This window comes from Mustela nigripes, chromosome 4 (genome assembly GCF_022355385.1).
Source record: "Mustela nigripes isolate SB6536 chromosome 4, MUSNIG.SB6536, whole genome shotgun sequence".
NCBI classification, from domain to species: Eukaryota; Metazoa; Chordata; class Mammalia; order Carnivora; family Mustelidae; genus Mustela; species Mustela nigripes.
In genome coordinates this window covers 137,712,438-137,728,861 of record NC_081560.1, presented here as the reverse complement: position 1 = coordinate 137,728,861, position 16,424 = coordinate 137,712,438, and the positions used below count along the sequence as shown (strand labels likewise).

General features: G+C 53.5%; 1 protein-coding gene across 1 annotated transcript in view; it reads right to left on the bottom strand.

Annotated features, from left to right (window-relative positions):
- The window catches only part of CDH23 (cadherin related 23), a 394,117-nt gene that overhangs the window by 225,270 nt on the left and 152,423 nt on the right, over window positions 1-16,424 (bottom strand). The window contains exons 7-8 of the mRNA XM_059397665.1: window positions 6,229-6,423; window positions 2,696-2,824 (exon numbers count right to left, since the gene is read on the bottom strand). Coding sequence (XP_059253648.1) covers window positions 2,696-2,824; window positions 6,229-6,423 — 324 coding nt within the window. The remainder of the gene's footprint in view (window positions 1-2,695; window positions 2,825-6,228; window positions 6,424-16,424) is intronic.

Sequence of the window (16,424 nt, the reverse complement as noted above, 5' to 3'; positions counted from 1 at the left end):
CTGATAGAGAGAGGCATACATGCTGGAAGCCGCAGATAAAGAGGCGGGGCGAGGCAGAGTGGGGCAGGAGCCGACCTGAGGCCTCGGGCCAGCAGCCGCCAGGCTGGGAGTGGGGACGCCTGAGTCCTTGAGGGTGAGGAGGCTGAACAGGCCACGCGGGGCTCCTCGGCCCTGGCTGGCCTGGGAAGTACCGAGTTAAGTCAGGGTTCCACACTGTAAAGTGATATGCAGGGCCCGGATCAAGGCATGGAAACCGATTAGAAGCCTAGAAAAATCAGGCTTGGGGCATAAGGGAATTGGCCCGCAGCGGAAAAAGCTGTGCTGGAGACATGGAAATGGGAGCCTCCTTTCAAGTGCGGGAGCAGGGAGGAGAAGCAGAGCTGTGTGCATGTGAGATGATTCTGTGGGCGCCTAGGGGGAGTCTGAAACCTCCCACTTAGATCCTTATCTGGCTCCCTGGAGCCCTTACATGACCCAAGTGGTGGGGCTCAGACCTGCCCCCTGGGAGCTCCCAAGGCATTGGCTGTAGTGGCCTCACAGCGCCCAAGGGACAAGCATGGCTTCCTGGGATCTCTAATGGGGCATGTGGATCTCCACTTCTTACAACCTGCAGTCAATGGAGGCCCCGTGGCAGACATTACCAGCCCGTTTCCCAATGAGGCAGTGGTCCTCAGTGTGTGGGATTTGGCCAAAGCAAGTTCAGGGACCTGCTCTGAGTTTCTTGGCTATGTGGCCACCAGAATGTCCTCACTTCAATCAACAAGTTAGCTTTGAGCACCTTCTCTGCACTCAGCCCTAGGCCCGACATCCTGGGAGACCGGGTCCCAGGGACTCAGGCACCTTGATTGCCAGGAGCTCCTCGCACAGTGGGAGCATTCAAGGTACAACTATAATTCAGTGGTAAATTACGCAACCCAGGAGGAGTCCGCTCTGCCAAAGCCAAGGGGAAAGCAATGGCTGGCTATGTCTGTGAGGACGAAGCCAGGGGGAGAAATTCTAAGAAGGGCGGCCAGCAAGTTGGGAACCAACAGATAGGTGGATTTTGGACTGGTGACAGGAGCAGGCATAGGGGTGATGAGAATGGTAGGATGGTGAGAGACCTGGTCTGACCAGGGCACTGTTCCTTTGATTGTTCCTTCGTTCATTCATTTGTTCATTCATTCATTGCATAAACACACCCTCAGCTCCCCTGATGTGCTATGCCCCCAGCAGACCCCATTCCTGCTGAACTATGCTTCTGGTCCAGCAGGGAAGCAGAGGTCGAGCAAGCTGCCCAAGGATGCTGAGAACTAAGAAAGGGATGTCCAGGGGCCCGGGGCCATTGGCAGGGCCCACCTCCTCTGAAAGGTCAGGGAAGGCCTCCCTGGGCTGAGAAGATGGGGGCACAGCAAAGAGATTTTGGAAGGAGATAGACTTTAGTCTCAAAAGCTAGAGGTCCTGCTGTCCACCAACCACTAAGAAAGAGCAGGTTAGGGTAGGGGGCATCGAGATGTCCCCCTCCACCAGAAATGCAGCTTCAGAGCCCTGCAACGGGAGACTGAAGAGCATCCTGCTTGTTAGCTCCTCCAGCCCACACCGGCCCCACACCCCTGGGGATGGAAGCAGAGTGCTTTGAGGATGCCATGCTCAGGATAGAGCACAGTCTCCAAACTGGAGGTTGGCCTTCTCTGTGGTGGCCTACGGGTTCTGCACCCTGGCCAAGGGAAGCCTGTGTCTCACTTGTACTGATTCTGCGAGCCCGTGCAGATGTGCAGGTGGGCCCCTAATGCCCGCATGTTCAGCTGGGTGCCCTACTTGGTTCTCAGTGCTGTGCGTCTAAGCATACTGAGTTCTCTCAAAAGGGAGGGCACTTTTTCCCCCCCAAGAACGGCCCCCAAACTGCATGTCCAGAGGAGCCAGCTTTTCTTAATTTAGCAGCCCAGTGTACGTGCTTTATTCTAGTTTGCACAGAAGCATGGATGGCTATGAGGCAAGGGCTGGGTGAGCCCAGCTGCACACCCCCGGCCCCTGCCAAGCGGGCAGCAACACGTTTGGTCCTCAGAGACCCCCAGTCACAGCTGATTGGACCATAGGCAGACACAGGACCCAAGCACAACCAATTTATAGCCTAACTGGAGATCTGTGACCTTGTGACCTGGCACAAAATCAGGATCCCAACCAATCAGATGCCTCTTTGGGAAGCGTGGGCCTGGAGAAATCCAGAGACGGAGCTGTTAGAGGGGCAGCTGGAGCTGTGTGCTCTCACAGAAGGGCCAAGCCTGAGAGGACTGGGAATGGAGGGCAAACGGCCGCCATCTTGGGCAGCGCTCCTGGGCAGAGAGAGGCAGACTGACCCGTGGGGAATGTGGCTAAGCCGAGTCCAGATCTGCTCTCCAGACCAGGCTGGTTCCACAGGCGTCCCTGTCACCCCACAGCAATCTTTCTGAACTGCTCCCCTTAGTTTACACTAGTAAGTCTTTGTGTTTTTGCCTCTTGGAGCCCTCTGAGGGTGAAGTGAGAGGGGGAGGACGTGGGGCATTGTGGCAAAGTATGAAGAGGGGGTCGGGCTTTCACTGGGCTAAGACACCCAACATGGATATGCACAGGGATTGAAGGGAGTAAGAAATGCCAAGGAAGAGCCTGTCCAGTCAAACAGGGCCCCCATCCCTAATAGAAGCTCAGAGGGAAGTCCCACGAGGGCCAGAGAGCGTCTTACCGGAGGAGAATGCTCATAGATGTTAGTGCTGTAAGGCAGGTTGATGAAGATGGGGTCCATGTCCTGGACATCTGTGATGATGATGGCCAAGTTGGCCAGGGTGGACAGAGGCCTGGTCTTATCTTGATCCTTAGAGGACAAAGAATATACAACCTTAGATGGTGCCATTATTGACATGCACACACATGCACACACACACACATGAACCCCTGAACACACATGACACCCCTGAGTACACTCCTCTACTCCCGTGGGAAGCACATTAGTACACAGAAGTTTGAGGACTCGAACCCACAGTGATCTCTGACCTGTGCAGGAAAACATAAACAGGAACCCCAATGCCTGGCAGAAGATGGTTTGTCCAATGTCACAAAGCAGGGCTAGGGTAGAGCCAGAGCTCCTGCCCCCAGCTCAGACTAGGCCTGATCATCCCGGACATGTCATGGGTGGGATGACTGGCCTGGGGAAACAAGATGGTGTTGTCCTTAGCAATTTCTCTTGATTCAGGCAGAGGGCCAGTGGCCCTTGCCATGCCTACTTCCTGCCACCTCTCATCCTGGGACAGCAAGGTAATGACCAGCATGGGTGCTCCTCAGAAGAAAGACCCTCTAATGGCAGAGAGGGCCACTCTGAGACCTGCACCCCCTACCAGCGACAAACACCCCCCCCCCCACCCCCACAGGGTTTACTGGTCAAGCAACTTTTCTGGCAGAACCAGCAGGGGGAGCTCCAGGGCCTGTGACATTTGGGGGACTCCAGGAAGAAATCCTGAGAGATCATATGGGCCATCTCTCTGTGGCCAGGTAGGCAATGTTTAGACCCTCCTAGTCAGTTGGAAATGTAGTCTTAGGAAAGCTCACTGAGAAAGGAAACCAGAAACACAGCTTCGATAGCCCTAACGTACACAGCCCACTGTGATGAACTGTTTAAACAGCCCTCTGCTATTGAATGACGATAGCCCCCAGGAACAGACTCGCTTCTGAGTACAGACTACGGAACAGGCATAGGGCTACCCCTTGTTTGCTTCTGTACATACCATGTGCCCATTATTCAGGTACATTAACAGAGGATCGGAGAGGATATTCAGATAGGAGACTCACAGAGGTAACTTGCCCAGAGTCACATGGCCAGAACTCAACTCAGATCCTTCCGCAGTAAAAACCTGTCCTAACTGCTCTGATCTGGGGCCCTAACATCAGCTCGGGCCCTGACTTGCTGTGTCGCTTCGAACAGATTTTCTTCCCTCTTAGGGTCTCAATTTCCTTCTCTGTGAGATGAAGGGGCTCAAGGCAAGGACCCCCAAGGACCCTTGGGCCTGCAGATTCTCTGGTCTGGGATTTGAGGAGTGACTGTGCTCTGATTAGGTCTCCCTTGGTCTGGGGTGGCCGGACTGATGCTAAGCATTCCCCCCATCACAGCAAGCCTAGAGGTTGCTCCTGCCTTCCGGATACAGAGGTGCAGCAGAGACTTTGGGAAGGGAAAGCAGGTTGTCCTAAGAGTTCTCAGGGGCAGCCCATGGAGAGGACAAGGGACTTCGAGGATGAGGAGTGAGAGCAGCAGGATGGAGGAGAGTCTGGACACAGGAGGAGCTGAGCCCAGAGGTTCTCATTTGTCATTACCGGGCTTTGCACGTAGAAAGCTTTGTCCAGCCTGGCAGCTGTCCTCCTGGTCCCACCGTCTTGGGGTCACAGCCCTCTTCCTGCCACAGATCCCTCCATCCAGCCTACCTGAGACTCCGGGGTGGGGGGCAGGGAATGGCAGGGGACACACCTGGCAGGGCGTGGACTTCGCCAGGTTCCCAGCTGTGACTCTGGGGGCCTGCAGCTCTCAGCAGCCACTCCTAGGGAAGTTCTCCCATTTCCCCACCTGCCACCCACACTGCTCCCGGTGATGCCCAGATGCCTGGCAGGAGAACCTCCTTGGGGAAATGTCCCGCAGCCAAGGGCACAGCACCAGGCCTGAGGGGGACGGAGTTTCAGGTGGGGGAGCCATCCGCAGGGAAGGACCCCTCCTGTTCCACTGCTTGCAGGCCTGCTAGCCAGCAAGATTAAGAGCAATTTAACGGTATTCACCATCTCAGCTGGAGCCGGGCCTCTTGACAGGTCCGGCCACCCAGGTTCTTGCCAGCCCCCCGGCTCTGGTCTCTTCCCCGCCTGCCCAAAGCCATTTTCAGGGAAGACAGAAATTACTCCACAGGGACAGATGCATAGCAAGAAAGAGAGCAAGCAAGCATCTGTGTGTTCCTGGGCCCCTGCGTGTGCAAATGGAGAGCAGCTGGAGGGGCACCACGGCTGTGTGCGGGCACGAGACAGCATGCAAGGGCACAGGTGCGTGCAGAGAGCGGGCACCAGTTTTGCACACCTCCTTGATCCCAGAAATCTGGTTTACTAAGAGCAGGACATGTGACCTTCTGGACAAACTACACTTAACCAGGGGAGAAGGAAAGAATGTGAATGGCCCCCACAGTGGCCTCCCCAGGAAAAGCATGCACTTCCTGGCTCCTGGGAACTCTCTACACTTTGCGCAAGCCTGGGGGAACCCTAACTTTCAGACCGGAAGATCTTTGGCCTAGTCCGTGGGTCTTGCCCCAGGAACTGGGTTCTGTGACTTGCAAGAGGAGACCCCAGAGCCTTAGGCAGTGGCCACTGCAGTGACAGAGGGCTGGAGGGAGTTGCTGGGTGTCAGGCAAACGGGTCCTGGCAGGTCAAGAGGGAGTCTTATAACTTGTTTCACTCTCTGCCAGAGCTTTGTAAACAGAAATCGAAGGGACAAGAGGCCAGCTCTCGCCCTGCAGGAGAGGAGTGCAGGGCTGGGAACCTACTCAGAGTGTGGCCTGCCTGTCTCCCAGGCCCTTGCAAACCCGCAGGGCACAGAGGCCAAGCAGCTGTGAGGATCTGGAAACTCAGAAACTCCTGGCCACGGGACTGGACTGGTGTCAGACAAACTGCGTTTGCGTTCTTTCTCCCCACTACTTACTGGCTTGTAAGTCTCAATAGTGTTAGCCATAAAATGGGACAATTATTCCTCTCTGTCCCCTCTCTCTCCTGGCTGACTATTCCTGGAATTCCCAGGTGCACATGAGAGGGCCTTCCTCTATAAGCGTTACCACTCCGGAGCAGTAGCCAGAAGGCCGGGACCCTCTGGCGCCTATGTGTAGGGTGCTGTCAGGACACCGTTGGGTCTGAAGTTCCAAAGAACAAGGGGACACCCCCACACCGCGGACGTCCTGTGGGGTTCCCAGTGCCGGCTCTAAATTGCAGTGGCTGGGTCACTGTGGCAATGACCGGAATTGTTCCCGGGCCTCAGTTTCCTCATCTGTAAAATGGGTAACTTCGTATTACATATGAGATAGAGCTGCTGTGGGATTTAACCGAGGGGATCCTTTCGAGTGCTTGGCACAGCACTGCTTCCATTCTTATGGTGACTCTCGCCAGCATCCCTATTATGGAGGCTTGACCACCTAGGAAGGATACTGGTGTCGCGTTGCCCTCTCCTAGGGTGGGAGGGGGCAGACTTCTGGGGCGGGGACTCACCGTGGCATTGACGGTGAGCTGGTAGGCCTGCGTGGTCTCGTAGTCCAGCTCCCGGACCACCGTGACGATGCCGCGGGCGCTGTCGATGGCAAAGAACGGGGAGGGGGGCTGGAAGGAGTAGAGGACGCTGCCTCCTGCCCCCAGGTCGGGGTCCGTGGCATTCACGATGAAGATGGGTGTCCCCACCGGCGTGTTCTGGGGGAAACAAAAGGGTGAGTGTTGCCCGGAACAGCTGCCTTCGTTGGTGACTATTCCCCCAAAGCCCATTAACCACGTCCCTCCAGCCAACCAGACCTGCAGCTTTGTCATTTTTATTCTAAGAGGGTTCAGAGGAATTTAAAATGCAGTATCTATTTTTTTCCCCTTTTTTTGATGGCCTCCTGGCGGCTATAACAGCACAAGTTCTAAAGATGATCTGCTCATCCTGGCGTTCTGGATGAGGGCCTTTTGGTCCCCAAATCCCTGATTCTTGGCGATGTCGCTTCCTCTGTTGAATGCCCCTTGCTGCTCAAGCCTCAGGCCCAGGGCTGCTCTAGGGGGCACCTGGGAGTCTGCATGTCGGGAGGCTTCATGGGTGGGGAGCTGAGAAGTGTGTGCCACAGGCAGGAGATAGGGGGCCCTGAGGCTTTGCTGGGCCCCAAAGAAGTTACTTGGATTGCCTGGGGTAGGGCATCCACATGCCATCTCTGGGCCACGGCAGCCTGCCACGAAAGGCCCACAAGACCCACTAGAAAGGTACCACCTCCTGGGAGCCTACCATGATTCCCTCCGTTACACACTGTCTATAGACTCCTGCCCTTTTCTGACTTGGGGGTCTCTGGTTAAATATAACTTCCTCATGGAACCTTCCAGACCCCTAAGGCAGGTCAGCCCCTACCATCCCCCCGCCCCCAACAACCACTGTTTATACTAAGGTTCCCACCGCCCCCAGGGGATTTTCATTATCCACTGTCTTCTGTAATGCCTTGGTCAGGGCCTGTCTTCCCTCACAGCACGTGTGCCCCACGGAAGCCATGGGGCTCTAGCTGCCTCGCCTGACACAGTGCCCGGCACACGGCAGGTGTTCAGCCCACATCCTTTCTGAAGACACAAACGAGTGGCTCTGAGAGCGCTCAGTGCATTCTCGCTTCTAGCCCGACTGCTGGCTCTCATCACCACCGCGTCCACCACAGTACCTGGCACGGCAGCCGTGTCTGTGGAATATGGGACTAGGGAATTTTATTCATCATTTAGTGGACTCTGGGCACACCTGGAGATAGGCAATTGAATGAGGCTCTTTGCAGAGACAAAAGGGTACAATCCCTGCTCCCGTTGACTGTCCTTAGAAAAGGGAGCGATGGCTCAGAGAGGTTAAGTCACTTGCCCAAGTTGCACAGCTAGTCAGTGATAGAAGAGGACCTGGAATTCAGGGCTGGCTAATTCTAAGCCAGTGATCTTATGCTTCTCTAAAATACCGATGGCAGTTCTTTTCCTGCCTCTTCTGTATGATGCTGAGCTCAACTGCCCCCGGGGGTGGGACCTCCCAGCTAGGAGTGTGGGACTAGCCCCTTACGTTGCTAGCGGCACAGCCGATATTCCTGGCCTTGTGTTTATTCCCACTGGGATGAAGTGGGTCCCTTCTAAGACCTGCAGGGCTCCTTTCGAGGACAACAGCCACACTGCTGCTTCTTCCGTGTGCTGCTGGCCAGGACTTGAGCCCTGCGTCATCAGTTTGAGTAGCTTCTGTCACTGGGGCATGCTGGCGGCCCTTCCCTGGGACCATCTGCTTGAGGCAAGGGTGTTCTTTATAAAACTCCCAGTCAGGCTGGAAAGGGCCTCAGGAGAACTAGGCTATGGATCTGCCACTGTTTCTGAGTGTGATGACTCTCCCCCATCACTAGGCAAGTGCCAGGCTAAAGGGACAGACTCCGAATCTGTCCTCCCGCCAGCACAGAGGACAGGACATAGACAGGGAGGCCTCTCCGGAGCCTCCACACCATCCATGACTCCCCAATCCCCCGTGCATAGAACACAGGCCCTCGTGGTCTAGCCCTGTCTCTTCCTTCACCCTGTATTTCCCGGCAGGCATCCCTTCTTGGCCTTTTGGCTAAGATCATGGGTAACTTCTATTAGTATCGGTTTAATATTTTCTGGTAGGTAGAGCTAGTTGTGCTTCTCAAGCCCAGCAGGCTGCCTCTTGCCTTCTGAACCTCCTTTTCCTTTGCTAGGCCTTCCCTCAGCTCGGTGGCTTGGAAAACAGACGCTCTCCCTTCCTCCCTCCAGAAGAGAATCAAGTGTGCAAGGGGGCAGAGCAAAGTGCCAGGATTTCAGGGATCGACTGACTCTATGGGAACCCTAGCCTTGCTGTGTGTCTTTGGGTTACTTAATCTCTCTGATCCTTAATGCCCGCTCTGTCCACTGAAGTTAATAGTATGCCATAGGGTCACGGTGAAGAGAACATGAGCTCCTGCGTACAAATTTCCCAGCATACAATAAGTGCTTAGAAATGGGCAGTCGGATGTTGTCATCTTGTGCCTTCCAGAGGACTGCAGACAAGAATGCCTTCGAGGGGAGGGCAGGCAGGTGTCAAGAAGCACTATGAATATTAATGATGGTACTGTGCTGGGCATTCCCTGTCTGTACCCGCCTCAGATGCACTGAGTACCCTACTCTGTCTCCCCCTCCCCACCCCAGGGAGACCTGGGTGGACCACATCCAGCCCCAGGCTCCTTGCAGGCTGGCTGCTGCACAAGGAATGTGCTCTTACGAACTCAGAGTTTGGGAAAGAGGCGGGAGGAGAGTTTGGGCATTACTTTTCTACTCCTTCTAGTTCCAAAGCCCCTCCTCTTTGGTCGCAGCCTTCAGTGAGCAACCTAAGCCCCATTCACCCCCCCTGCCCTTCCCTCTTCAGCCCTAGGGGCTGCTTCTGATCCCAGGTGCCTCAAAGTCCCTTAGTGACCCTTGGCCCTGCCCGCCCCCTGTCACAGTCTTTTCACTGAAATGCCTTTGTTGGAACTGAGATGAACAGTTTCCTGGGGGATTTGATGGGTGCAGGCACTTTGCAGATACACACCCTTGGGCCACCGGGTGCACAGCCCCAAAGTCTAAGCTCCCCTGGTGCCGCGCTTAGGGGAGCCAGCCCCCAGCCCCGACGAGCTGCCATGATGGCACGGGTCTTGAGGAGATCTCCACAAGTCTCTTGGCTAAACTATGGTTCTCCCACTTCCTCCCGCCCTCTCTAGATCCTATATGTGCATCACCCGCGTGCACATGGGAGTCAGACCCGCATCCCAGAACAAAACATTCCAAAGGGACCTGGGGTGTCTGCCATGAGAGGGAAGGACATGTCCCGATTTCATAGCAGCCAGCCCCTGGTGGCGGGGGGTGGGGGTGGGGGAGCTTGACAGCATGTCAGAGCATAGCCCACAAGTAGCCAGTGCCCAGAGGAGAGGGATGGCTCCCGTGAGAATGTCAGCTCACCAGCCCTCTGCCTTGGGGAGGAGGGGACATTTCACCCAAGCATACCTCATGGTCCGGGGCAAAGGCTCTCTGGGCAATTGACCAGACGATTTAAAGGCAAGATTCGAGAAGACAGGGGAAAAGGGGGAAAAGAAGGAACGGTCCGGTGTCTGACCTTCTTAGATTATGTTTCATACCCTGCAGTGAAAACCCATTTAATTTCTGCATAACTTAGAAAAGGTTTTAAATGGGCCTGGCAAAGAGCCATTCATATACTTAGAAGGGACAAGCCATTGGAGAGAAAAGAATGCTGACTTCCTGCATTTCAGGTTCTGGGCGCCTATCAGGGATATGCTCTATCAGGGATATGGGGGGGTGGCAATCATCAGCACCTACACTTGGGGCCTCTCCAAGCACCCAGCTGCTGCTTCATGCAAAATGTGCAGATGTGCCCCTTTAAAGGTCTACACCTTCCACACAAGCAGATTTCCCCCCACGATCAGGTGCAGCTGGGCTTTGGAGTATACAGCAGGCAGTAAAACTTGGTGACTCGGAGCATGGCCTGAGTCACACTCCTTAAGTGTGACTACGAGCTTTTCCATGTACTGGCTGGAGACCTCAAGCATGTGCTGCTGAACTGACTCTTTTGGCCTCAGTTTCCCTGTGCAAAGGAAAATATAAAAGTGAAACTGTTCACAGTACCTACCCCCAGGGTTGTGAGAAAGAATTACACGAGACAAGGTGTGGAGGGAAAAAAAACCTTCTCGCTGAGCCAGGCACAAGGCAGTATTGAGCAATACTCAATAAATGGTCGTTGCGATTATTATTATGGTAATAAAATACCATCACAAGCAGCGTGAGATGAGCTCCATTTAAAGGGGGGTATTAAAAACAGCCAATCAATCTCTTTATCATGAACTTAGACAAATGGGCATTTAAAATTCAGAAAGAGACCATCTCTGTTGATGAGTTCATGGCTGCTGCAGACGGGTTTGAGGTGGGAGAACTTCGGAAGACCCTCCCCGGGGGGAACTGGAGGGCCCTGGAGAGGAGGGCAGGAGTCTGAGGAAGGCGTGGGAGGGGCTCCTGGAGGCAGCTCCTGATCATGGAGGCCAGGTCTGACCCTGCACAACTCAGGGATGCGTTGAATGTAGGAGCAGGAAGGAGCCTTGGGGATTATCCAGTCCTGTCTCCCCAAATTACTGATGGTACAAATGAGGGGCTGCGTCTGGCTCTCGGCCTCTCAGGTGGTGAATGGCAGAGCCACGACGGCAAATATAGTGCTTTATTCACGCCACCCAGAGTTGCTAACCACTGCCTCCCTCCCCACACTTTCCCCAAGTAAAGATGCTCTTTATAAACTCACAGTTCTGCTTAAGGAAATCCAGGCAGCCAAGTTTGTACCAAGGGACTTCAGACCTAGCGCACATCTGATTGGTTCAGGGGTAACCACGTGACTCAAACAGGCCAATCAGATGTGGCCTGGCCTGTTAAATCCATTTTCTGCAGAACCTGAAAAAGAAGGTTCTTGCTGTCTGGTTAGGGCTGGAGTGGGCACCGTGACAAGCCCAGCACCACACAGAAGCCAACATTTACGGGGCAGAGGAGAAGCCACGGGTGGGCCGAGAAAGCCCAGCTGTAGTGATGGTAATGGAGCCCAGTGAGGGAGGAAAGCAGAGACATGTGCCTCTCAGAGCCTTCCCTGCCCTGGTCTTCGCAGACCCTGCCTGGACTTCACTTCCCGTCCCTGGCTAGGGCACAGGGACTGCATCTGGGCTGTCCTTCCTATGGCTACACCCTTTGGCTTACACTGCGCTCTATGGGTCTCGGCTCCTTCCTCCCCCACAGTACCCCCAGAATGCATCCAGCCCCAGGCAAGGCCTCCTCATTCCTGCAGCTCTGCCCCAGGCTCAGCCTGACTCTTGCCTGCCGGGATTCCATCCTTTTAATGCCCAGGCTGGGCCGCAGAAAGCAAAGCTCCCTAACACTGCTCCTAGATTGCTGGGGGCAAGGAAGGTAATAAGGGGGAGAAGAATAAAACAGCCTAGATGAATGAATGCTGGCTCCCTCTCTTTTTAAAGTGTCCCCAGATACTCCTTTTAACATGCAAATCCAGTCAGGTCACTGCAGTGATCAGCATGAATGTGGGGGTGGCAGGGGAGGGTAGGGGACAGCTTGGTCACTGGCTTGACACCATCATCCAAGACAGGCCTGGAGGAGGGATACCCTACAAAGCCAGGCTCTACCCACCTGGAGACAAGGAGACCAGGGGGAAGGGACCCCTCTGGTGTCGAGGCTTGGGGTTTGGTGTCTACAGATCCATTACCAGGGTGGGCCTGGGCTGCACAGGCAGGGCCAAAAGGCCCATTTCAGCTAAGGTGGGCTGCCTCATTCTAGGGCAACTTTTCCCCACGACCTGATGGTGGAAACTGGTTCTGAGTCCAGCTTCTTGTTGAAAAGTAGCAGTTGGTCTCTGGAGGAAAGGTTCCAGGCCTCTTGGCCGGCTTCTCTGCCCCAGTTCTGCTCCCAGCACCTCTTCCCCCATGGCCAGTCCCCCCTTGCCCCATCCTGCCCCCGCTACCCCCTGGAGCTTCTGAGCCCTTACATAGGAAATCTCTCCAAATGTCCCACCCAGGCCTCCTGGGAAGCAGGGAACAGTGTTTAGGGATCAACCCCTGCAAAACCCTGGCAGGCTGGGGAGAATCCTCTCAGCAGGAGCCCCGCTCCAGGCAGGGCGCAGACAGGGCAGGCCCCTGCCTCTTCCAGTTCCCATTTAAGCTCCACATCACTTCTGATGGACCTGCTGTAAATGGGCCACCCTGTGCAATTCAGAGACAAATAAATCTTTTTGCTACTCCTGGGGTGACAAGGGAATAGACTCTGGGAAAGTTCTGCTGTGCAAGGGATCTTGTTCGTTAATAATAATGATAAATAGCTCACTTCTCACATGCAGTGTGAGTTACATTACACTCCAGGCTTCTACAGAGGTGGCTCGGGGTGCTCACTGGAACAGCGGGGGTACAGGCAGAAGGGAGGAAGAGGGCTGCGCAGGCAGAGAGGCAGAGAAGGAGGGTAAGGAAGGGGGTGGGGGAGGGAGAAGAAGGGGACCAGGGACAAAGGAAGATAGGAGGGGATGGTGAAAAGGCAGAACTGGGGAGCAGAGGGTGATGGGAACGAGCCGGAGAGCAGTCCCAGGAAGAGAGAGGGAAGGAAAGAGGGAGGAAGGAACAGGAAGGAAGAGGAAGCAGCACTGCAGAGGGAAAGTTGTGAAGAAAGGAAAAGAAGTATAAAAGCTCGAAGTGCCTAGAGAAAGGAAGATAGGAGAGAGAGAAGCACCCCATCCCCGCTCATCTTCGCGGCGTACGCTCGTCAATTCGATTTATTCCGTATCCTCGACCAAACCTCCGCAACAAGCCCTACCATTTCCACCATAGGTGCCATCTCTAAAGGCGTTGTTAATATTTATGGAATGCTTGCTGGATGCCGCCACAGTCTTTAATATCTTATTATAAAGCCTGTTATAAAATGCATTAGTAATAAATTCCTGACAGATGGAGTTCTGACAAGGTGCAGGCGTCTCAGTGGATCTGAGCTGGGAACAGACGCTCCTGGAACGCGCGTGTGCTGCTCAGAGGCTGGGCTGCTGGGCGCCCCCTGCCCCAGGTGGGGTGGGGGCAGGGGAGGGGGCTCGATTCTCCACCCCCTGGCCTGGGGGGGGGGTCAACAAATCTTATCTCATCACCTCTTTTTCCCAGGACAGGTGAGGGGAGTGGGGGGTGGGGGGTGGAATGAAAGCTCAGAGAAATGAAGCAACCTGTCCCACGTCACACAGCTTGTAAGTGGCGGAATTAGGATTCAAGTTCGGGTCACCTCTGTGTCCCCAGACCTCAGGGACCCCAGAGATGTGGGTGGACAATGGGTCCAGGGCCCCTGCTCAGCCATGGCCAATTCATTCACTGTCCTCTGTGGAAGGGCAGGGGGTGACATGGGAACCAAAGACCAAGGGCTCTAGATAGTCTGCGTTAGAAAAGCGAGAGCTGATGGGGAGATTTAGCTCCCCAAAAAGTTCAGAAGGAAGAGGGTATCTCCAAGTTTTCACACTTCCATTGGAAATCAAGATATGGGTTCCCTCTGTGCCAAGAAGTCAAGTCAGATATAAAGGCCTTTCTGACAAGGAGGCTCCTGGGGCAGTGGCGGGGGGGGGGGGGCACCTGTGTTTGTTTCCATTGAATGCCAAAGCAGGTGCCAGTTCACTGGTGACTCCGGAGGCAGAGGCCTACGGGGTCTTGGGGAGGGCATCATCCCAAATGTAAGGGTTTAGAGGTTTCATGGCATTCCAGCTTAGGGAGGAGGAGAAATGGGGTCTGTGGGAGACGTGGGCTATATTTATTTCTCCAAGAGGCGAGAAAGAGAGACTGGGCTCTAGCTGAGAGCAGGTCCAAAGAGAATAACAGTGTTCTGAAAGGAACCTGGAGAGGCAAGTGCCCCCCAGGCCTTGATGGCTGTCTCAGGTGGCCCCATTCGGTCAGAGAGGGGCTCACCAGCTCGTGCACACATGCATGCATAGAGCACACTCTCCAGCACCAGCCTCTGCAGAGGAGTAGGGAAGAGATCATTTCACAGCATCTCTTCTCTCCATCAGTGTCTGCTCTCTCTCAGATGATGTGTGCGAGACTCCAGAATGTGCTAGGTCTACTCTGAGAGCCAGGCAGGCTGCCGGGTGGAGGCTCTGTAGGCAGAAGGAGCCCCAAAGGGCTGAGCTCTGAGTCCCACATACCCTGACATGACTCGAGTACTTTCCCAGCTATTCCACTCCTTGGAGCCAGCTCAGTGCTTACCCACCACTGAGTCCCTCCCTCCTTCTTGGCCTCCAGCTGTGTACTGCCCCTTTTGAGTCCCAGGAAGACACTCTTCAAAATACTGACCTAAGGCCCCTCCTGACTTCCCCATGTCTGCAAAGGTCTTTGTCTACCAGAATAATCTTGGACTTGCCCCTCTCTCTTGCCCCCCATTCTTCATCAGAATGTCAATTCTTCCTTCTGTATTCCCCCAATTCTCCCTTTTCTCTTTGTTATTTACCTTGGCCACCTCTGTGGTGACACCTATGTCACTTGCACATAGAAGGGATTCAATAAATGTTTTAACAGAATCGGGACTTCCCGTTCAATGTGGGAGATTGAACACATTCATTTATTTCTGTTTTTGTCCAAACCCCTCACCAAAATGACAATATGAAAATTAAAAATGCATAGATCCACAAGGACAAAAAGAACAGGAGAGGAGGCAACTGGAAACAGATGGAACTGAGATTGCTTTAGGAAAGAGAGGCAAATGAAAGCTCAGGCTGGGGACTCAGAACCCTGGAAAATCTCAGGAGCTGGAGATACCAGGTGAGGTAAAAACTGGGAAGACCAACCGCAAATCTTTAAAGAGTAGTCAGACTCCCAAGTGCCTTCCTAATTTGTGCAGAAGACAAGAGGTTTACTTTCTCGAGGGGCCGCGTTAGTTGGGCTCTGGACTCAGGCTGGGAGCTGGATAAAGCACTGAAAACAGAAAGGATAAATGAAAATCTGCATCTCTGCTTCATTCCCATCCCCGATCAGGCCTCTAGCTAGTCAGCCTCTTGGAGACTGACAGCAGGCAGGAGACAGGGAAACTGGCCCAAGAGAAAGACAAACACAAATGTTAACATGGTAGAGTTCTTGCAAAGTAACAGCTAGAGCTTCACCTAATCACCCCATGGTGAAGTCCACTGGTCAGCAAGAGCACTTGCTCCATCCTGCCCTGCCCTAACACACACAGTGGGCTTCTAGGTGGCTAAATGTCAACTCACTCTCAAATATAAACAGGCAACTAAGGGTCAAGAAACATTTGAGAAGAGCATATAATATGAAAGACAGGGATGGGGGTGGGGTGGAGCAGTGAGAAGGAATAACAAAAATAAGTATTTTTGACATCCTTAGTGAGACAAGGCATAGCGTCTTTGAAATAAGAACATTCCAAGAGGAAGAGACAGTCGAAATAACAAACTTAATAGAAAAGTTGGAAGATAAAGAAATTTCTCTCAAAGAGATGGAGAAAGGGGGAGAAAAATAAGAAAATCAGAGAAGCAACACCCAACAGAGATCTAGCACCCAACTAATAGGGGTTCCAGAGAAAGGAAACAGGGTAAGTGAAGGAAAGGGAATTATTTGAGAGGTGAGGTAAGAAAATCTCCCACATCTGAAGGACATGTTTCTTGATGGAAAGAAGCCTCTGTGTGTTCAGAGGAGAGACCCATACCGAGTCATAAAACTATGCAGTTTCCAAACACTGAGTCTTCAAAAAAAAAAAAAAAATTAAGAAACTTTCAGAGAGAAAACAAAAGACTACCCTCAAAGGGTCAGGGATCAAAATGGCACAGAAGTTCTTAACAGTAACACTATAGGCAAAGGAGAAATGACTTTGTATTATGAGGGAAATTATTTCAATCCAGAATTCTATACCCAGCCAAACTATCAACAAATAGGCATCTTGAACAAATACATTTTTCAAACAGAGTAAAAAAAAAAAATGCCCATGAATCCCTTTTCAGGAAATTACTGAAGGGTGTTCTCCCACCAACATGAGGATGTAAACCAAGAGGAAAATATGGGAACCATGAAGAAAGAGACAAAGAAATTCACTGGGTGATTCCCCCATTCCACACTCCATGCCCACTCCACACAGGCCTCTTCAGCCACTCAGCCTCCAGAAAAGCAAGCAATCCAGAGCACAGC